General features: G+C 47.2%; 1 protein-coding gene across 2 annotated transcripts in view; it reads left to right on the forward strand.

The window, feature by feature from the left end:
* Positions 1 to 4773: 4773 nt before the first annotated feature.
* Positions 4774 to 23147, forward strand: part of ITGB5 (integrin subunit beta 5) — a 60315-nt gene continuing 41941 nt past the window's right edge. The window contains exons 1-4 of one of the 2 annotated variants that reach the window (XM_061370030.1): positions 4774 to 4921; positions 9031 to 9116; positions 16772 to 16976; positions 21938 to 22187. In XM_061370030.1, the coding sequence (XP_061226014.1) occupies positions 4816 to 4921; positions 9031 to 9116; positions 16772 to 16976; positions 21938 to 22187 (647 nt within the window). In that variant the 5' untranslated portion in view covers positions 4774 to 4815. Of the gene's footprint in view, positions 4922 to 9030; positions 9117 to 16771; positions 16977 to 21436; positions 21480 to 21937; positions 22188 to 23147 lie in introns of those variants that run through there. The other variant, XM_061370031.1, reaches the window with a different exon arrangement.

Raw genomic sequence — 23147 nt, forward strand, 5'->3', positions numbered from 1 at the left:
TGTTCTTGAGTAGCTGAGAGACTGGCCCTCAGATATTTTTATATCTCTTTTTGTAGCAGGCAGCCACAACATGCACTACCTCTTTAGCAGGAGGATAGCACATAAGAAAGGATGATATTCATGATTGCCAGTTTTTGGCATGTGATCCTTGTCTCTTACTGACAAGAATCTTTTGTGGATTCGAATTTTTTGTAGTTTTCATGGAAAAATCAAGAGACAAAGTTTTGCCATGGTTGTGAAAACCCCAGCTGCCAGGTCTTTGGGCTGGTATGGGGGGAAGGCAGCATAAAGATGCCAAAACTGCACAGTGCCTGTGTCTCTCTGTGCTCTCACTTGCCATCGCAGTGCAGCCAAAAGGGTCTGGCAAACAGCATGGTAAGGAACTGGAAAGGAAGACAAAGTGTTTTCCTAGTTTATAAACTGTAACATGGTGAAGGCTCCCAAGGTTAAAAAAAGTTTGTGGTTTTTTTCATATCTCTGATCTTATGCCCCAGTTTGACCCTAGCTCTCCCTAAACTCCTTTTTATTAAAACCTTAAATCAGCCCAGCTTCATCATCATCATATAGGTTCCAGTTTTGCCCATCTTTCGTTGTATGGAGAGCTGCTTGGACCAAAAGACTGAGGGCATTCACAATATGCTGCATGCTGGCGATGCCCAAGGCCAGGCTGCATATGGATTACTCATCCAGCCATGACCGGCTTCAGTGTGACTTCTGGAAACAGGTAATCTTAGCTGGTCTTTCTGGCACAGTAGAGAGCTGTGCCTGAGATCCTTTGGCTTCTGAACTTACTGCAGATATGGTGATTGAATGAGTTATATCCAATAATGAAGTTATAATGAGCTATAACCAGTCAGGAGATGTCTCTCCCAGATGGAGATGCTAGTAAGTAGCAATCCTAATGTGACAGTCTAGAACTGGGAGAAAGCTGGAGATGCCCCAGGATTTTACTGCAGGATCGAGTCAATATTTTGTGAAACATTAAGGCAGAGATGGTGTGTCACCCTGAAATAGGCTGTGGCCATGGGCTGGAGCCCTGGGACCAGCATTTTGGTCAGATTGGTGCAGAAAAAGGAGTCATCATTGAAGACTGAACCTCTTCAGTGCCATGACAGTCATCTAGACATGACTCAGATGCTTTTATCCACCCTTCCTGCCACGAGAAAGATATGATAATGAAAACCTATTTTTAAACAACCTGAAGTATCACTGATAAAGCATTTTATTTGTTTTGACTGATGATAAAAAAGCCAAAGAGCTATCTTATAATTGCACCACTTGCAAATGCATGCCTAGGTCAGGCACGCTGGGTTTATGTCCTGCTTTGACCATAGCTTTAAAATGCAAGTGATAAGAACGCAAGCACAAAGATCAGGCCTTTCCAGCCCAGGGGTTTTCCTATCCCTGTTCCAGTAGAACAGTGCAGAGATACTCAAACCCAAGTTCAAGGGTCTCTGTGGCACCAAAATACTTACAGGAATCTGAGAGATCTTAGTCCCATCCAGAATGGCATTCTGTAGACAGGAGAAATGACAGTTGAGAGAGAAAAGACAAGGGTAGTGCTGACGGCTGTTCCTGGAGATCAAGAATGACTTTGTTTTAGTTCATCCTTTCACAATCCCCAGGAGATAGAGATCTTCATTAGGTTACCATCCCAAAATCGTGCTGCTGCCTCAAACTCTTCTGCTGGTTTCTATGATCCCTTTGTCTTTAATAATCTTGTTAACACACAGGCAATAAGAGTTTTTTTTCTCAGTCCCTTATTCAGCACAAGGGAATCTCAGGAGGAAGATGAAGAGTTTATCTGATTTCATGCATGGAGGCAATCTTCTTTTTGAGCATCTACTGCCACCTCATCCCTGACTCCAAATAACTAGCCAGTACATGTCATTCCAGAGCCCTCATCACCAGCAAGCAGGAAGGATTTACACAAAAAGCTTCTCTGGGGACCTCATTTCAGGCTGTACAGTACCTCTGGTAGTGCTTTATTTCTTGGTCCCTGGCTAACGTCAGGGACACAAGACTGCCTGCTTCTCTGGAGCTGAGCTGCCCACCCCATGGTGGGCATTCCCCATGCTCAACCACCACAGAATCTCCCTCTTGAGCTTATAGCTGCTTACTTGGTCATCATTGCAATTGCATCCCCTTTTGCTGCTGCATGTGGGGGCAAGAGTGCACTGCTGGCTTCAGAAAAGGGTATTAACATTGTCCTTATTGGGCAAGCCACAGTACTTCCTCCCCTGAAGCTCTGAGGAGTCTTTCCCTGTAAAGCCCTAGCCCACACTGTGGTCTGTTGGTCAGCAGTGGTCTACTGGGATGAGACATATGTGATGTCTCACAGATGTGTATCTGTGGGACCTTCACAAGGGTTTGGCTTGAAAAATACGATAATAAGAGTACATGACTGATAGCAAATGCTGGAGCACTGACAACAGCTTGTGATTCAAGACTGTGTAGTAGCAGCTCCTGACCTTCTGCCTTCACTCAGGGGTTTCTCATGAGGGCTGCAGGGTGAGGTCAGCCTGTGTATTTGGTACTTGCAGCAGTGCCACGGGCACCCACAGAAAGCAAGGGCAGGTGCTCAACCTCTTCTGAGCCTAGCTAAATATAACCGGTGACTGGTGAGCTCCTATGCCTCTCCTGGCTCTAGTCCTTCTGCAGAACATTCCTTCTGAAAGTTGTCCTCCTCTTCCTCAAATCCTCTTCCCTGCTACTCTAGCTGAGATGCCATAGTCAAGTTTTGCAAGGTGCTTTCCTTCCCTCCAAGTAGTTTCTTCCTCCCCTGCTTTTCCTTTCTCCCTCACGTGCACTCATCACTTGCTCCTATGCGTCTGCTCCTTCCCCCAGCACTCTCCAGACAGCATGGCAGGACACAAGGATGAAGGATGAGGAATGAGACAGGTGGGACAAGGGATGGGGGTCTCCCTGTTCCTAAGACCAGGGTGATTAAAGCTCTCACACACAAGTCTGTCTAGGTATGTTTGTACATGTTGTGTCTCAGGGTACTTGATCATGGCCAGAAGAGCTGAGAAGGGATTTCTATGTCTACATGAGGGTACTCTGGGATCATTAAGGCTTACATCAGGTACTTTATCTCATTCAAATGCAGGATATGCACTCCGTTTTCTTTCTTTTCACAGAAATACTAGAAATAGACCACAGAGGAAGATCCCACTTTGAAGTCCCTGCACACCACATCTTGCATTTCCCGGTCAGTCACAGCCTGAGCGGTATTAGTTTTTTTATTAATAAAGGGTGATGGGATGCACCTTACTGTGCTCTTGGGATAGGAGGGAGAGCTGATGCTGTTCCTTTCCCCACACACAGCCGTCAGCTTGAGAGCAGCGTGTAGGTCACAGCCTGGCCCACGCACCACATTGCTACCACAGCAGCAGTTTTGATGAGGCATTTAGTGGTATTTTTGCTCTGCCTGCAAACCGTGTTGCAATGCTCCTACAGGCACAGGAGGAGTCACTCTGATCTAGCAGCACCAGGTCAGTTAAAATGTTACAACTTTTGTAGCGGGTATTTCCTAAGACAGCAAATAGTCACTTCAAATCCAAATCGGTATCTCCCAGGGGTATGGAGAGGCTGAAGAAATCAGTGAGGTTTATGAAAGCAGTGTTGGAAGTAGTGCAAATAAGGGGAAATTTTGGCAGGTGGTATTACAGTTTATCATTTCTTTCTGACAACAGCAAATCAACGTATTGGACTGAGGGCATGTGCTTTAAGCAATGTCTAACAGTGAGATCTAGTAGACATTATGCTAAAGTGGCATGAAGGGCTGCAGGCCACAGGTAGTTAACTGTTACTATAAATTGCCTTTAAAATCAGTGATCAGCTGTATGGTTGATTTATGATTTCTTTTTAAAAAAGAATGGAAAGCTCCCTACCAACCCAAACACAGCCATAAATCTGCCATTTCCTTTAGATCTGCAGTGTTGACGTCCGATCCCACCAGGGACAAGCAGTGGGTGAGTGGGAAATGCCAAAAAGCTGGCAGGCAGGGCAGCACTGCCTGGATGCCCTTGCTTAGAGAGCCCTTTAACAGATGGCCATAGCTTGTTTGCACAGAGAAAATCCCTGAAGCAGGAAAATGCCATGTAAGAGCAGCCACTGACCCGTGGGGAAAAGGGTGCAAGCCCTGCTGTGAGCCAGGAGAGGAGGACTCACATTATTGGTGTGCCTCTGGATACCTACGCATGTGTGTCATCTGTGTATCCATGTGTCTGTACACACTGTGCACGTCTGCCTGTAGATGCATGTTGGGGTGTCCCCTGTTTGTGCGCCTCTGCGTGTATGTCTGTGAAAGGTATGCACGTGTGTGTGCACATGTGCAGGCATCTGTGGGCAGGTCCACGCACGCATATGTGTGTCTGCAGGCGGGTGTATGCATCTGCGTGCATGGAATGTGCATGCATGTATGTATGTGATGCAGGCACGCACGTACGCGTGCGAATGTGTGTGCCTATGTAGCTTGCGTGTGTACCCGTCGCTGTGCACACACATCCACACTTGTGCGTGGGCCAGGCCGTGCCGGCCTGTGCCCGCTCCGCGGGACGGGGTTCCGCCTCCCGGCGCAGCGCGGCGGGGCGGGGAGGTGGCAGCGCACCCCCGGGAGCGGGACCGGCGCACGGACACACAAGGACACGCGTCGCGTCCGTCCCGTCCCGTCCCGTCCCATCCCGTCCCGCCGCCCCCGGGGCAGCTCCGCGGCGCCGCCCCCGCCTCCTCCGCCGCCGCCGCGGCTGCACAAAAGGCGGCGGGGAGGGCCCGGCCGGGAAGGGCTGCCCGGCCGCCCCGGCCGCCCGGACTATGCCCCGCCAAGGGGGGCTGCCGGCCCCCGCCGCCTCCCGCCGGCCCCCCCCGCTCCTCCTCGTCCGCCTCCTCCTCCTGGCCGCTCCGCTGCAGCCCGGCAGAGGTAAGGGCCGCTCCGCTCCGCTCCGGGCCCTGCAAACGCCTCCCCGGAAGGCGGATTATCCCCCAGACCCGCTCCGGTGCACTTTTGTTGCGGGTTGTAGGTTTTCCTTCTCTCTTTCCCCGTCTTCGCCTACCCCAGTCCCGCTCGCGGCGCCCCGCGCTCTGCTTCGCGTGTGCGCCCGTTCGTTCCCCCTCCAGCCCCGGTGCCGGCGGGACGCAGCTCGCTGCCCCCCGCCCCAAGGCCGGCCGGTGCCGGGTCTCTGCGCTTCCCCTCTGGGCCCGGGCCGCGCCGGCGGGCTGCACCTCGCAGACCCCCGCCAGCCGTGCCTCCTGTTGTGGGGCGGGGGGACCCGCTCAGCAGCAGCGCATGGACCTCATCCTTGGGTGTTGCGGGGCGGGATCTGACACCTTCGTGTTAAAAAGCGTGGGGCAGCTATATACACACTTCTGTCTCTGTAGATAGTTTAATGGAACTGGCTATAACCACTTCTATTCGGGGAAAAGCACTTCCTTGGGATGTTTGTCTGAGCAGTGTGTATTAATTAATTAGATGAGGAACAGCAGCAGAAAGCCTTTGCTCTGCCAGGGACCGATCTCCTCGCTTTCACCTTATCGTTCCCTCGCTCTCATCTTACACTGTTTCCCGCAGTGTCCATCGCTCCCGGGGAGCGATCCTTGTCCCCCGGGGGGATGCTCGCACCGCTCCTGGACACAGTGTGGTTTGTGCCTCTGCTTAAGTAGCACAGGAAATGCGTTTCCTCTCCTCTCTGAACACTTGGGGAAACTTTTTTATATGAAGGATGCCCACCAAATGCCTAAGTCCTCCATTCTGGTACTTGCTCTCAGTGCTTAATGTTCTCATGAGTTATCTTAAGGAGAGGCTCATATTGCAGACTGCTGTGACATGTGACTGCAAAAAGCTCAGAACAGGCTTTCTTGGCTTTTTTGATTTATTTCTTTTGTAACTCTGATCTTTAGAATTGATGGTTTAAGAGTGCATCAGATCGTCCCAAGGATGAGGCTTTTGAATGCTTATTGCATTGCTTATTATATAAATAAAAATGAGGGTTTTTTTCACACTTAGCTGTAGAAAGAACAAAGTACATCACTTTTTTTCTTTTCTTTTCCCCACAAGCAAGCCAGTACATTTATCTCCTATTGAGGAGCTGCTCAAACTAGGATTTCCTGCAGAACAGGTTTAAAATGAGGTCTGATTTACTCATAAAGATGCCTCGAGCATCTTTATAAGTAAATTTATTAAGTACGTTTCATGAAGTTTCCTATCTTGCTCTGCATCAGTATTTTCATGTATCAAAATCTCAGCTGTATAGTAGGATGCAATGTATTCCTCTTCTTTGCTGGGCTCTCTTGCGGCTCAACCCAAGTGAGAGGTGCTGTCTGGAGACTCCTTTTGTCTCAGTTTTGTGGTAGATACTGCTCTGCAGAATTAAACAGGGTGCAGAGCTTGGGACGCAGTGGCATCAGTGTGACAGATCTCGGGTACTGAGCTCAGCAGTCCAGGAGGGGTGGGTTATTTTCCTCCAGAGTAATCCAAACTAAATCCTGGATGGAATTTTCCCCCTTATAACAAGTTTAGTTGATGTTCAGGGGTGGTTTCATTGAATGTATCAGAATCAAGGAGCAGACTGAGCTTCTTCCAGTCTTACCAGGTAACTTGCCCCAGCATCTGGAAGGATCTGGACTAGCATGAGCATCTTCAGGTCCTTCCTTTGCTCAGTTCAGAAAAGACCATACTGAATCAAGCACAGCAAAGACTCGCATATGGAAAATCCTGTGTGTTTTAACTCCAACCCAAAAAGCTCAGATTTCAGTTCAAAATCAGAGGGCTTCACAAAATTCTGTTTTCACAACAATGCGGGAAACGGTTTGGTATTGCTCCAAAGTGGAAAGAAAAGCATACTTGGAAACTTCAAAAGCTGCCACCGAGAGGAATGTCACCCCATGACTGGCCACAGGAGCGTGGGCTGCTTTGGTCATGGTAGCGGGTGGAAAGAGGAGACTTTGGGTTTCATTCAGATATTACTGTTACTAAGTAAACTCTCAAAAATCCAGCAGTCATGAATAGAGGTAAATATTATGCTATTTCCATGCAGATGGGCAAGTGGAACTGTGGGAGAGCCAGGTCTGGGTAGCCAGGCTATGAACACAAGTGTTTGCTTTATAAAGCCCATTATTTTTGCTGTGTTACCCTGTGCACCATGGCCAGAGCAGCAGCTCTTGAGGATAGGGTTTTGGCCGTGTTGTAATGTGTGCTAGTGTTAATCTCTGTGCAAATTATAACTCAGTCAAACAAGTTATGTTTTGTTTTATATTACCTATTCATGTTTTGAGCTCTTGCAACATCCAGGGGCTGGAATATAACTTCTGAATGTGAACAAGGAATGAAATGCCTTGCTACATGGTAACAGCCAGCAAAAAAATAAAAGCCCTAAGAAGGCTCTTGTTCACTATGAATGGGCCCAAGCAGCCCATCTGAATGAGAGCCATAGAGAAAGTCCAGGGTGCCGTGCTCCCGGGTTAGAGTTAACCACCTTGCGGGCAGCAGAGACCCATCAGTACAGGGCTCTGACACGGTCATGCCTTGGCGATGACTGAGAATTACTGACAGGACCTACTTATCCTCTTTTTGCTTTTAGCCTAAGGCACGCTAAGTTTTCCTCCAGCTGTCCAGCCTGATTCACTGCTTCCTGTGCTCACAGCCCGGCCCCATATGGGACCGACCCAAGCAGCCACCACTTTTCATTTTTTGGTGTAATAATCACATGGGATACAGCAAAAATCCTTTATCCAAAGGTCTTGGGACAGAAAGTCCTTGGACAGGAGAAAACTCCATGTGGCTCTTCAGCAGCCATTGGCAAATCTGCGCAATCTGCAAGTTACACCCAGCAGCAGCATGGTGCTTTGGTATCCGCAGATGCAACTGGCTGAAAATAGAGGCCTGACAATGCTTTTATTGACATTTGGCTTGGAAAAAATAGCAGACAGGGAGCTGAAGCCAGAGGCGTTTCATTGGGAGTGTGCAGCCTCTGTGCTGAATCCTCGGTTGAAGATTTGTTTAATCAGTTATTGACAGTAGAAGTTAATAGCTGCACCCGGGAGAGCTGAGGCACTGGTGGTATCGAAGGGCACATTCATAGCCGCAGGCATGCTTAAACAAACTGCTGCATTCAAAGCCGATACCATTGATGTTTGCTTGGGCTTAACTTGTGTGGTTCCGCTTCATTTTTAAAGCCCAAACTTTAAAATTGTGGATTTTACAAGAGAAACTTGTTTGTTACCTCTTGTGTTGCTGGGCACCAGCAATCCAGGAGTGAAGAGCATCACCACTGCCCTGATTACTGCTGCCTTCTCTGGTGCAGAGCCCCTGCCAGCATCACAGGCAGGGAGAGCCCTCAGCTGCAGCGTGGTGTCTTCCACCCCAGCCAGCCTTGGATGTGCTCCAGTGCAAACATGCTGCCCTGCTTAACCTGGGTATCCTGTGGAAATGACACTTATAATAAATTAAAAGTAATTTACTGTAACAAGTCCACTATGGAAATCACCCGTGTGGAAGAGGGAGATGAGTATCTTCCAAAGCTGCTTTAAGATGAAAATTGTGAGGAGGGGTGCCTCATATATTCAGATGGAAAAATTGAGAAGATGTTCCCAGTGTGACTTTGAAAGTTGGTATCTTGGAATGATTTTGGACAGCCACCTCCATATTTCAGGCTGGTCAAACACCTATTGCCTTCTGTCCACAGTGGTTGAAGTATTTTGTTAGGAAGATGAGTGGTTGAACTCGTTTATTAACCAGAAATCGTTGAAAGAAAGAAGGAAGAAAAAATACCAGAGTAATATTTTAGAGGTTCTCAGCCCCCCAACACAGGTTTCTGTCCTTTTCATTTTTCTTAGGAAAGGAAAAGAAAGCAAGACCTCCTTGCAGGTGAAGAGAGATTTATGCCTTCTCCTGCCTTTTAACTCCTGGATATCCTTTGCTCTTGTCTGAACTTACAGTATGTTTAATGTTGAGAATATCTCAGAAACCCCTTGAACACTGTTTTGCAGTGCAGTTCAGCCCACTCTGTTCTCTGTTGTTCTCTCTTGCTGAAGGTCTCAATCTGTGTACCAGCGGAAGTGCCACATCCTGCGAAGAGTGTCTCCTCATCCATCCCAAGTGTGCCTGGTGCTCCAAGGAGGTAAGTGAGCAGACTTCGCTTGTCTTGCATACTCTCTGCAACACAGGAAGGGAGCTATTCCACCTGACTGTTCCATGCGAGAAGGGGTGGGTGAGGGCAGTTGGTGCTCCATGCTGAGCATATTTTGGGTACATGTGGCTACTCAGCTCTCTGACAGCACAGGAATTAAGTCTCTGACCCTGCTGGCCCCTTCGCATCCTCAACAGAGCAGCACTGTTCCTTGGATCCTTCTGTCCCTTCAATTACCTTCTTGTTTTTGGTGGGTGCTGGGTCCCTGCATGTTGCAGGGAGCCTTGCTTGAAAACTCTCTCCCTAAAAAGCCCTAAGCCCCCAGCTGATGTCATGCTACGAGTCCCTTGCGTGTGGCCTGGCATGGCACAGGTTCTCTGTAACGAAGATAATGCTCCCTTCTGAATCTGTTGTGTCATTCTGGGGGCTGACCATGCTTCTGGCATCCGCACCATGGTCTGGCAATGAGTTACACAGTTTAACTGCATGCTTCAGAGTTAAAATGCATCCTTACATTGGTGCTGAAGCTGCTCACCTGTAATTTAATTTGGTTTCCTTGGTTTGTGATAAGTTGCAAATATCTTTCCCTTATTCCCAAGGACTGCTTACGAGTTTAGGTATACATATATATCTTACCAAATACACATCTTACCATGTAATGATTTTTGGAGAACAAGGTGCGTGAAAGACCTGATAATGTCTGGTGCATAGATAGATGTTGTCTGCACAGTGCCTGTGTCTGTCCTAAGTATTTAAGAGAGAAATGTGGATGCTTACAGAGGTAGGGAAAGACCCTGCCTACTTGCAGGGACAGGTGCTGTGCCAGGAACCAGCTTTGGGCTGTGAGAAACACCAGAGTAGTGAATGATACTGAACCTCTAGACAAGCATAGCTCTTCTATTTCCTGCTGACCCTTTTTCCTCTAGTGTGGCTGTCCCAGTGTTGTTCTTGGGGGAGGTAAGCTGTGGGGTTCAGCACACACTGAACCTTCCAGCTATAGCTGGTGATGCTGAGCTGAGGATGTAGGTGACGTCCATGTGCCCTTCTGATGCTGCCATCCTTCCTCCTGCCAGCTCTGCCTGGGATGGCTGCATCCCCTCAGGGTGGAGGATGGGGATGGAGATGGACATAAGGCCAGGGGCGTCCCCAGCCCTGTGGTTTGGATTCATTCCAGGAGGTACCCCAGCCTCTGATCCTCCAGGTCTGTTTTACTGGATTTTCACTTAACTTGTAAGCACAGCTGCAGCTCTCCAAGGAAACCCTCTTAATGCTGCTAGCACCATGCTACCTGACAGCATAATGGCTTTCATGGGGGATTTCACAGCAAGGCGAATGCTGTGGAGAAGGGAAAGAGTAAAGCAATAGATCCTGCTTTTGAGACATCTTGTAAACAGCTGTAAGAGCTCCTCTTGCAGCCAGCTCATCTGCGGTGGTGAGATTGGATCCAGGAACGCTGGCTATTAAGCTATGGGTACCCAATAGCTTGCCTTTTTGTTTATTTTATTGGCATTTTTTTTCTTCTTGGCATCAAAAGACAACTTTTAGCAAAATGCTGCCAGTGGAAATGTTTATCTGGTGGTCACTGTGACCACTAATTGTATGGCAGCTCATGGGACTGGCAGCCTGGCTCTTATCTTGCAAACAGGAGAATTACCAAAAAAAAAGAATATATTTCTAAATGGAACAGAGGGGCCAAGAAGGAAGATGGGTGTTTACAGGGAAGTGCTGTAATACTTCCTGACCTTTAGCCTGCAGTAGCAGTTTAAAAATACATTTCAAGGTGTTTTGTGCCAAGAGCTCCGTGTTTAGAAGCTGCTGTCCCCATTACATGCTGCATGCTAAAATTTAGCAAGTTCTCACTCTAATTCTGTATTTAATATTTTTTTTTAGAATTTATTGTTTGAAACCAATTATTTCTCTTTAACTGAGATCATCAGGTGAGGTAATGGGATTGTGAAAGATATTGAGAGGTTTTCCACTTCAAAAGTTTTAAAGTGACAGTATAAACTCTTAATTTCGCAACCTTATTTCCCATCCCTCTGCTGCAGCTCCGTCAGGTATGCTTATTAAATTGCCTTTAGACTGTTTGCCTTAGCTATTTCCATTAGCTGTCATTTGCTATGTATGCTGCCTGGAATCATTTATCCCAGTCAAATTCTATAGCTCTGCTGCTGTGTAAGTACCAGAGCTAAGACACTGGAGAGATTTCCACAGATGCTAGTTACGTTGGTTTAGAAACGTGATCAGCTGATAAGTCTGCTCCCTTTGCATTTACTTAATGGGTTTGGGAGCAAATTGGGCCAGTTGTTGTCATCTTTGTAGGCAACAATTAATAATTTTGTCAGGAAGTATATATAGTAGAAGTCTAAGTATATACAATGTAATTTTATATATATTATAATATGTGAGTATATATTACATGTACAGGAAGTGTAAATATGTTTATAGTATCTAGAAACAAAACACATTTACATATATCTTCCTGTGTATATATACCTTCTCATATATAATATTCCTTCCTTTGGGGAATAACATCACTTTGGGGTGCCATCATACCTATTTATTCTTTGTCTCCCTGGGTGCCCAGCAATACCAGTGCTGTGAGGGACCCCTCAGCTGTGGGAGAGGAGCAATTTGAGCAGAAAAGCTATGCTGCTTCCCAGAGATGGTCATGCTTCATGCAACCTCCTGTAAGATTGTATCCTTTTCCATCACCCTTTGCACTCCCAGATCCAAGCTCCATGTTACCACAAAGGAGCAGAAAGTCTCAAGCACTCGTGGACTGCAATTAGGGGTTAGGAGGGCATGAAAACAATTCTGTGGATGCAGGGAGCCCTATCCCAATAGTTTTCCAAGTGGGATAAGGTTACTTGTATTTACATTACTTTGAATTGTGGGTAAGAGAATGTGTATAGATAAATGCTTACAGCAGAATGGTCAAGATGCCATAAATTTATGACTACCACCTACTAACCTGTTAGTACAGCGTGCATCATGCTCTGTTGGCTTGAATCAGCTTCTGTTCACTTCTGGTTGTGTTTGGCACCTCTGCTCCCATCCAAGAGCATGATGATGGATGAGTTGATGATAGCAGCTTCTGGTATGCGGCAGCCCTGGAGCCCCGAGGGGCTGCTGAGCTAACCACAAGTCTTTGGGCTGTCGGAAATTTGGAAGCAGACATCGAATCTGTTGTCCTGTGGAAGAATACCTTGAAAGGCAGGACTTAAATGAGGTGATCTGCGTAAATGGTACTCAAAAGAGGAGGTATGTATGTGTGGCCTTAACATCGCCTGAGCTTGCCTTGAGCACAGGGCTGTCTGGGGAAAATACACAACTCTTGGACAATGGAGACTGCTGCAGCCTTTCCATCTGTGCTGGAACCTGGGAAGGTTCCTCAGCTTCTCCTACAAGCTACAGAAGAAGCTGGAAATGACTAGAAATTGCTGGCACACTGCTGGTGAAAGACTCTGGCTAGAAAAAGCACAACCTCAACATGGGGTTGCTCTGTGGCAGCCTGTTTTTTGTGGTGGGAGAGGAGGATGCTTGTTGCTTTTTTTGCAGTGGCATCAGGTTGCCCAGGCTCAGCAGAGCTTACTGGGCTTGCTGGAGAGAGCAGGGGGCTCTGGATGCGGTTTCAGTGCTGTCCTTCGAGCTGCCAGTTGGGGGTGTGATAAGCAGACGGGGGATTTGCTCATGGTAAACTCACCTGAGATGATTGCAGGGGGAATGCTCTCCAGAAAAGGATTTGGGAGTACCAGTACAAGGAGGGAAATTATGTCATTACATTCCTGTTACCTTCGTTTGCTGCTCTGGGGAGCAGCATACCAATGTGCAGAGGCTCCTCGTGTTTCTAAGAGTGTACACCGTGTTCTCATCTTTGCATTACCTATGTGGCTGCATTTATATGTGTACATGTGAAATAGAGATGCAAGTTAATTAAACTGAAATTTCCTTTTTGATAAATAGAACTGAAATTTCCCCAGTGGCACCCTCTCTCTTCTATCAGGTTGCTTTTACCCCACCTCTATAATGTGTGCCTGGAGAATAAGGAAGGAAAATCAAGGATGCTCCCAGAGGGAACATGTCAATTTATTATTATCTTTTTAATGGAGAAAGTAAGCATATTTCAGGCTGAATTAAGTGCAGAACTGGACTGATTAAAGCAAAAAATGATAAGGATGTCTCTAGTCAGGTGTTAGATATAGTCCATTAGATACAGTCACTGCTATTATCCATTTTTTTTAGCATGAACCAAGCAATTTGTCTTAAAACTGTCAAACTGATGAGCATGTAATTGTCACACTGTTGTCTCCATTCAGTCTGTCTGCTTGTGTGCATTTGCTTTTGTGAGCTTGTTAGCGCAGAGGCTGGATTGCACAGTGCCCACTGGGCTGTGAACAACTAATGTTACTAACAAGGTCTAGGTGGGATCTTCTTGAATTAGGGCTTTTCTGGGGCACAAGGCAGGGCTTGGGGTGGTTCTTGCTTGCCATGGGGTACCTGCTGCATATCTCACTGAAGCTAGTATCCAGATGGTGGGTATTTGGGCACACCAAATTGCTTAGCTGACTGTGAGGTGTCCTCTGCTCAGGGGGATTTGGGGTTTGAACGAGTGTGCCACATCTGAGCTAGTGTGGGGCTGCATTTCAGTGTGGTTGCTTGTGAATTACTTGGATCTGCATGATACTTTTTACCCCTCAAAACCGTTCATGCTTTTTTCCTTTAATTCAGCCTCCAGGAGCCTCAGTATTCTCTGTCGCAGAAAACTTTGCACTTGAGTTGGATTGTCCCTGGTAGCCATAGTTTGGGCTTTGGGTTTTGACCTCCAGGTGTACCTGAGGGGTGTTTGCAGGATGCTGTGGTGATTGCTGGGGCTTTCCCAAGGCCACTGTCACTGTCCTGCTTGGTGTCACTCTTCCTGGATTAGAAACAGAAGCAGTATGGGGTCAGACCTGCACCCCTGGGTGCTCAGCTGCACCCCTTTCCCTGGGGTGTTTTCACCCCTGACAGGGTGTTTTTTCCATTTTACCAAACAAGCAAAGACCTGGGTTTGATTTGAGCTGCAGCTTAGCAATTGCTGCCCTGTGGCAAGTGCTCTGGGCACATTTTAGAAGAAAGTTGAGAGAAAATAGCTTGGTCAAGTGAGGGGAACCTAAGAACTGGAGGTGTGCAGAGGTGCTGCTGACCTAAGCTTTGTGCAGCACCTGTCAGGGGGTGTGTAGGGGCTTTTCTCCAATCCCCTGGGCTTCCTTTGGAGAAGTTTTGTAACGAAGGCTGCAGAAAACCACATTACAGCAACTGAAGGTTTCTTGACGCCATGCAAAAGGATAGGCTTGCCCTTGCACAGGCACCCTGCCACCAAAAAGCCCCCATCAGGTCCCACGGGTGTGTTCCTTTCCCTGTGTGCCGGCACTGTCTTCTCAGCATGCAGATACCGCTCTTGTGTACACCCCTTGCTGGGATGATGAACATCAGTATAAACAGTACCATACCCAGAGCTGTTTCTTGTGGTGTTATGAACTCGACTGCTAAAGAGTAGTAGCTGGGGAAGGAAGCCACCACCTTCTTCTCCCTGGGCTGCCCACCCCTCCTGGCTCTTCTTCTGCTACCCCAGCCGGAAAATTAAACCCTAATTCAAAGTCCTTTGAAGGCGAGTCTTTCTGTTCACATCAAGAGGCTTTGGAGCCGACACCGGGGAAAATTGGAAATACGGGATAAAGTCACAGGCAGCCCGAAATCCTATCCTGTTTGAGTGCTTCTCTCCAGCGTTAATTCCTGAGGAACTAAAGGTTCCCAGTGGCATTCCTGGTGCTGTTTGTGGGGATTTTTTTGCACAACCAGCATGTCCTTTCTAATAGATGGCAGCAGAAATGGTCTGGCAGAGGTACTCATTTGGAGCCATGGTCTAGGCACTAGGAGAGCAGGAGAGCATCTCCTCACAGGTGCCTTGCTGCTGGGGGGACCAGCCCAGGAGTGTGCCTCGACCCCACAGGCTTTTCACTGACTTTTAGATCAAAGCACATCCGAGATACACTTTTCTCCAAGACTGCCCTTAAACATGCTGTTCTGCAAGGCTGGTTGTTGGCTTTGGTTTTGTGAGGGATTCTGATTTTTATTTCATCATGCTGGTGATGATTCCGATAGCCCCAGCCCCCCTTTCTGGAAGTTCATCTGTTTACACGATGTGTTCCAGGAAATTTCTGTTGGTATCCCTCCGACGTGCCATCTCCTTGGCTGGATCCTGATGCTGGATGCTGGAATGCAAATCTCGCATTTTTCAAATAGCGTTGGGACCTCATGGTGAGAAAATGCAGCAGACAGACTCTGCCTGTGTTCCGGGGCCCTGCATCTGAGGCTCTCCTCGGGTTCCACAAGGGCACCTCGGGGAGCATAAAAGCAAGATCTGTCAGATGACCTCTTGTTCCTCAATGTGTCCCCCATCCTCTGCCATGCCAGAGCTTCAGCAAAATGTGAGGTTTATTCAGACCTGCACTGGTATTTTGGCTGTACAGCTGAAGGAGGGGCTGGCGTCGCTGTGAGCATCTTCTTGGCATTATTTCATGTCACTTTAGTCCATCAGCCCTGGAGCAGAACATGCTTGTCTCTATTGTTGTAGTGCAGAAATAAGTAGGAATCGACTGTTGGAAATCCATTAAATTTGGGGCATGTGACTTGCTCCCTTCAGCACTTTGGGGGAAAAAAATCTAAAAAGGCATTCTAAGAAATGGGCTCCTTGCAAAAGGCTGCATTGTGCAGCCAGTTGTTCCTGAGTGCCGTCCCACACAAGGCTGCATTGTGTACCACACATGGGGCTTGCAGGGAGGGCTGGAGCTCTGGGGATGGGTGCTGGGACACTCTCTGCCATGGCAGCTATTGTCTGCGCCTCTCTACCAGCAGCAGGCATAGTCTGCCTTCTGACCACCTCCTGTGAAAGCTTTCCCACCTCCCTTATTGTCTGGCAAAGCTGCCCAGGACAACCTGCCCACATCAGGCGGCTCTAGCTGTGCTCCACCTCAGGGACCACTTGCTGTCACTTTTGTCCCCACGCAATGGTGCAGTGCAGAGGTGTGAGGTTGGGGGGACACATGGTGCTTGTGCAGTGGTCTAACCCAGGGAAGAGGGCGCAGGTCCCTGGAGCTACCCTACCTCAGTCTTCAGCTTCACATCTTGATTTGGCTCTCTGGGTTGGTGAGATTGTTCTACTTCCCTTGGTACCATCTCTTTGTCCTCTCTTCTCTTTTTTGCAAAGCTTCTGTAAGTCGACGCATGTGCAGAAGATAACAGCTTCTCAGTTTTACCCTTGGAGATACAGCAATTGGCTGTCCAGGCAGCAAAACAAACATTTTTGCTTTGCTTTCACATGGTTCAAGACAGGGCTGGGAACTGTAGCTGGAGTGATTTAAGTCAGGCTTACTTTTCTGCTGCAGTGGTTTGTGAGCAAATTCATTTTTGAATCCGTGCAGGATTTCTTTTTTGGTAGATGCATTTGAAAGGTTCAGTGCAGGTTGCTTTTGAGTTCAGCCACCACAACAGCTTCTCCTTGTTATCTCCTATTTGTTACAGATACCAGCACATCAAAACAAAGCACTTGCTGTGGCATTGATGTTGCTCCCTCCCTTTTCCTTTTGTCCATTCTTCACCCCCAGGAATTTGGCAGCACGAAGTCCATCACATCACGGTGTGACTTCCTGCAGAACCTGATTGCAAACGGTTGTGCTGGAGCCATTGAAAACCCCAGCAGCAGCATCAGTGTGGTGAAGAACGTCCCTCTGAGCATCAAGGGCTCGGGCCAAACTCACCTGGATGTCACACAGATCACACCTCAGAAAGTTGCCTTGAATCTTCGTCCTGGTGAGTCCCAAGTGGCTTTGAGTGACTGCTGGGGGGTGTGCGGGTGAGAAAAGGTGCCCAGGACATGCCGAGAGTATGCTACATCTCGTATCCTTGTAGCCCACTAAAGCAAGTGGCTGCTGGTACCTTCCACGACCCATGAATTTTGATGGTGCATCAGAAACGGGTTTGGTACTGAGGCATATGCCTTTTGTGAGGACACTGCTGTCACACGAAGTCAATCAAAGCCACCCATAACTGTTACCAATATTAATCTTCACCCTTGCATGCGTTTGAGAGGAACCTGCTCAGCTTAAATGTGTAGTCACTGGATGGAAGGAGTTAAAATAGCTTTGTATCCCCACCAAACTGACAGTGTTTGACTCTAAACTGAAGACAGCTCCTTCTATAAATTGGAAACAAAAATATGTATCTGTTTTCTGTCGGTATGCAAAACAGCCATGGGATCAAGGCAGAAGACGGAGATTTGAACTTGTGACTCAGGCCTTGGACGGTATCCAGATTCTTGTTCCATTCCCCTGAGCCATCATTTTTCTTCAATCTCTTCCTTTTAATTAAAAAATAGAAGGGAATGGCTGGACTGAGCCATGTGGGCATGCTTGTTATCAAAAGTGTTTGCATGGTGGGGGAGGTTTTAATGTGGGTTCAGAATTTTGGGGAAATTTTGGCAGCTGATATTTCTGAAGGGGGGAAAAAAAGCTCTTTATTGCAAAGTTAAGCAAAATATAAAAGCCCAATTCATTATAAGCAATTGGAGTGGGTTTCTAAGGCTTACAGTTTTGTGATGGTTCTCATGAGCATACAGAAAAATGAAATGTGATTTTTGCCCAAGAAAAACAGGAGTTTGTTCTGGTGCTCATGCTATTGGTGCTCTCAGAGCCTACCAGTTGCTGCAGGATTTTTTGGCTAAATTCTATGGGTTGGGTAGTCATCATGTCTCTTACACATGCTTCCTCAGCAGTACGCTTGCTGTCATCAGTCAGATCATCAAATGTAAAGAAATTTTGCCTCAGCCTTAATAACAGATACCTGATGGTAGTCACCACTGGATGCATGCCTTCTGTAACTGAATGCTGCTGATGAAACAGGTTTGCTCCCATAAAAAAAAGGGAGTTGTTATTACTCCTGTTTCTTGTGGGAATTCCTGACAGAAAGGGCTGGCTCAGCTTCCACATATCATCTCCTGAGATCCTCCTTCACGTGTGTTGACTGGTGCTTAGCAAATTCTCCTTTCCCAGTCCTGGACTGTTTCACCCAGGCAGAGGTGTGGATGCTCACCACTCCAGTCTGCAGCAGGGTGGGGGGATCCATGTCCCTGTGGCTTCCTGGGGCCCATGCTGTTGAATGCTTTGGGCTGCATAGGGCTGGTGTGCTGGTCCTGCCAGCCCTCGCAGGGACTACGCTTGTGTCTGTCTTTGATTCTCCTTGGACAGCAGAAAAGCCCTTCACGTCTAGGCTGAGTTGCAGGAATCACCCCAAAAATGTCCACAGTGATACTCATGGTGAGCCCGTGAACTCTCTTCCCCATGCTCCTCTTGCAGAACACCAGAGTCATTGCAGAGTGATATACCTGGACGCTTGCAATAGCATCTTCCTTTTTTGCTCTCTTTTTGACCTTAGGCAGCACTCCATCTTAGGGCTGATGACTTCCTAAACCCTTGTATTACCATCCCCAGTTTAAATTATCCGTTAAACCTTGAGCCTGAGAATGGGTTTCACCCTGTGAACCCAAGACAAAAAGGAGACAATGTTGATTTAATTTTGAGCATGAAGGGTGTACAATTTCAAAGATGAATTGACACGGCAGTCTGTGGCAATGCTGATCTTTTATACTGAGACCGCTAAGCAGAAGCAGAAGGGAACGCATTGTCAATTGTTTGTGTTCCCACCCAGGCAGTTTGATCTCATCATCCTGTGGCAGAAGTCACATCCCCAAATCTCTGTGCCCACAGCTAATTTCCAGGGGTCTTAAATTGATGTCCTCACAGGGTAGCTTTCAGATCGAGCATTTAGATTTTATGATACTGCTTTTTAATCTTGGGTCCAGCTGTAAAGCACTGTGTCCTGGTTAAATGAAAATTATGAGTAATGTAAAAGGAATTAAAAAATTGAATAGATGGAAGTTGTGTTGCCCATCAAGCTGTAAGCCTCACCAAGCACAAAAGGCAGCTTTTCTTGGATAAGCATGATTGTCGAGTTTGTGCTCTTAAATTGGCCAAAAGCAGTTTTTCCAGTTTCTGCATTTCCTCTGTGAGAATATCCAAGAAATATTTCTGAATTCAGTTTTGACATTAAAACTTTTAAGTAAGGCCCTAAGGAGAGGATAGTGGTAACAGTATGTGGGGAAGGAGAGGGCTGGATTATCCCTAGAAGTGTGAGAGTAATACTGTGCACAGAGAATAATAAATTCTTTTGCACTTACATCTACATACCTTAGCGATATTTCCTGTGAGTTAATTGGTTTGTGCAGATAGGAATGAAAGAAGAACCAGGCCCAGGGTCCTGTTAGTTTTGGTGCTTCTCAGGGACTAATGAATTCGTAACTGTTAAGAAGTTTGATCAGAGCTTCCCAAGTACCTTTTCTGCCACAGGAATTTCCATCTTAGGACCTGCTCATGAAGGGCAGTGTTTTGGAAACAGAACTGTTGGGAAGTGCAGAAGGATACCTCTTCTTTTTCTGGAAGGGTTGGGTATTCCAGTGGGAACAATAAGTAGGAATGAAAAGAGTAGGTATAGGAAATAATAATGGATTTTCCCAGAGTTAAACACATTCTTTGCAGAACTGAATTAAGGTCATGCTAGCAATCACTGTTTGTTACCCTGCACTCAGTGCTAACAGGTTTGGCACTATATAAATTATGATCTTCTTTGCTCCCCTACAAATGCATGCCAGGTACAGCATCAGGCCCACCTGATTTGGTTGAGCCTCCTCTATAACTTTGCTTACTGTTGAGCCAGTGCTGAGTTGCATCCTGTTGCATACCACGCCTCAGTGCTATGCCAGGAAAGTCCTGCTCCTGTCAGAAAAGAAAGCCAGGGAGAATAAGGAGCAATATTGATGGCAAGAGTTTCCTGCTTCCTACAGCTGATTTTTGGACAATACCTATGTGTGCACGTATGCACATGGTGCCTCTCAAGAGCCTTGCCTTTGTAGGCTGGTATTGGATCAGGCTTCAGAAGGGAGCAATTATCTGTAAGAAAAGAAGACCTGGCTTGGAAGTATCCTTGATCTAAATGTGCTGGGAAATCATTAGAAGAGAGGTCTTGGTTTAGGTGCTGCAGCTGACTCCTCTGGTACCCAGCACTGAGCTGGCTGAGATACACAGAGAAGTGGTGGAACAAAGAGCACATCCGTACCTAAACACTTCACAGCTCTGCAAAAGAGGCAAGCTCTGACACATGCCCCAGGGTGCCGGGACCCTGGCTCCTTCACCGAGCGGGTGTGCTGGGCATGCATTGGCTCTGCATGCAGCTCAGGTGCCAGGGCTCCAGTCTGAAAGACTGAAAAGCCCCTCACACCATGTCTTGCCAACACAGCAGTTTTGGGATGCTGATGCTGTTGCATGTCATTGGGCTGGAAGTAAGTGGAAGCAGCTGTGCTGCTGCACACAGTGAGGAGAACAATAAAATGGCTAGGGAAATGCTTTCACAATACTAAAATATGTGCATTTAATTTCTGGGTAAGAAGAGGGGAAGTCACAAGTGTTTTACAGAACCTGCCAATGCCTTAAGTTCAGCCTTGGCCGCGAAGATCTGGGAGGGATGGGCAGGAGTGGGAGCTTGGTCTTGAGAGGATCCAAATCTCTGGATCTGAGACCCCACTTAGGTGGAAAACAATTTGTGGTGGCACCCGGGGTCATGGGGTCTCCAAATCAGCCTGGGGGTTGAGGGTGCTGTGTCTGGAGTTTCCATTAAGACCTCTCTCTCATCAAAGCATAAGGCAAACATTTGCCACCTCCTCTCTGGCTCCACTAGGGCCCATCTGACGGGAAGCTGAGTTCACTCTGAAGCCACTTCACCTTTCTTGAGATGTGGGCAGTGCCAGCAGGGTCCTCCCCTCACAGTACCTCTTCTGGAGGGCATCTCTGATGAAAGCAGTTTGGCACAGGGGAAAGCTGGGGGAAAGGCTCCCTTCTGCTCTTCTCCACATTTGAGCAGCCTGTGACTCAGCCTTGTCTGCTCCTTCCCCTGTGTTCATTACTTCAGAAAGCTTCATGTCTGCCTCAGTGCTTCATCGGGTGATGCTAACAGCCTTCTTTTTCCGGTTTGCTTTTGCCCTGCTTTCTGTAGAATTGTGGTGGCACAGGCCATTTTTTTGGGAAGGGTCCTTTTCAAAGCTGTTTCTTCTGTGTCTGTTTTAACTTTCCTGCTTAGGTGACATCTCGTATTCATCTCATGCTGGCTGTCTTCTCCCAACCCTTTTCCTTCTCCTGCTCCACCTCGTTCTCTCTTTTGTGCAGGACTGCTTGGACTGCTCCTGGTTTGCTTTGAGGACATAACCAAGTAAGCATGTGCAGCGTCCCTCTTCCAGTAGTCCCTGAAACATCCATTTGAGGTTCACATTGCTTGCTTTTCTTTCCAGTTTTATACGAAAACTCCTCTGGCCTGTGTACAGTCAGGGGCAGCAGCATTTTTCATGTGTCCCCCACCTTAGGTGTTCTCTCAACTGGGATGGAAAGGCCCTTTCCTATATCTCCAAAGTAAAATAGAGACACACACTTCATAAATGTGTCTTTTCCTTGCCAGCCAGCACACTACATAGCTTAAGAGGACCCATAGTCATTACCTGCTTTCCTGATAGTCTTCCAAAGGATGGATTTGGAAAACCTTATTCCCCTCAGCTTCTTCTTTTGCAAGTAATCTACCTGCTCTGCAGCGGGACAGGGAGAAAGCATGTGGTCTGTTTTATATGTGTGCTAGGAGTTTCCTTTTCACTGCACTCAACTCTTGTGTATATGCAGGTGACAAGACCTCCTTCCGCGTTCAGGTTCGGCAAGTTGAGGACTATCCCGTGGACCTCTACTACCTGATGGATCTTTCCCTGTCAATGAACGATGACCTAGATAATATTCGCAATCTGGGGACAAAGCTGGCTGAAGAGATGCGAAAGCTCACTAGCAATTTTCGGCTGGGGTTTGGATCTTTTGTGGACAAAAATATTTCTCCTTTCTCCTACACAGCACCAAGATACCAAAACAATCCCTGCATTGGGTAAGTGGTAGGTGTACCCTTGAAGGGACAAGCCCTGTGTTTGCACAGAGCCTGGCTGCAGCCTTCTATTCCCATTCTTGCTTTAAATAATGAGCCACACTTAAGCCCCAGCTTTGGGAATGATGATTAGCTGTGACTGACATTGTGATGGTCCAGAGTGATTCAGAATGGGACAACTTACAGTTTTGCAGTGGCTGTTGGGAGGTCTCTGCATGTAGAGATGGGAAACTGTTGTGTGAGGAGCCTGAAGCAATTTTACGTACCTGAAGAGGATGTAGTCATGGCAGGCTTTTTTACAGGCTTTAAGAAACAGGAGGAAGAGACAGAAATTCTTGATTTCTGGTCCTAGCTCTGAGTCACAGTTTGGCCCTGAGTAAATCAATTATGCTCTTTGTCTCCATTTTACAGATAAGCAGACTAAAGCAATGTATGTTTTTCCCAACAGAAGTGTTTGGAAGAACTGAGATTTGTGACTGTAGTACTGATAAATGGGTTCTTGTAAAGCGTTTTGAAGATGTCAGGCAGTCTTTTTCATCTTTATTGCTGTGGAAGGAAAGCAGACTGGCAGTTGCAAAAGACACAAATGATGTGGTTTGCTTTGCATGATATCAGTGTCTTCCCCCCCACCCCTTTTTTTTTTCTGCTTTTTAGTGTCTTTTCAAGAGACTTTTTGTTTGCCTTTTAACCACCAGAATCAGGTTCAAGCCCATTGAATTGGGGATTATGGTAGAGTGAAACTGGGTGTAGTGGAGGGTGTCCAGGCTCAGACGGATTTAGAAGTTGGCATGAAAGGATGGATATACCAGCAAGTGCCCTCCTGGCAGAATGTCACTGTTGGCATTTGCCTTTGTGGTCCCTATCTATGCTTCATTCACCACTGGGGTGCTTTCTAGTCATGTAAGGACAGTAAAGTTAGCACTTTTATTTGAGCCATTCATGGATACTTACCTTGTCTGATCA

Source organism: Neopsephotus bourkii, unplaced genomic scaffold (genome assembly GCF_033783945.1).
Source record: "Neopsephotus bourkii isolate Nb327-2 ecotype Australia unplaced genomic scaffold, CSIRO-AGI_Nbou_v1 NB_1526, whole genome shotgun sequence".
NCBI lineage: Eukaryota > Metazoa > Chordata > Aves > Psittaciformes > Psittacidae > Neopsephotus > Neopsephotus bourkii.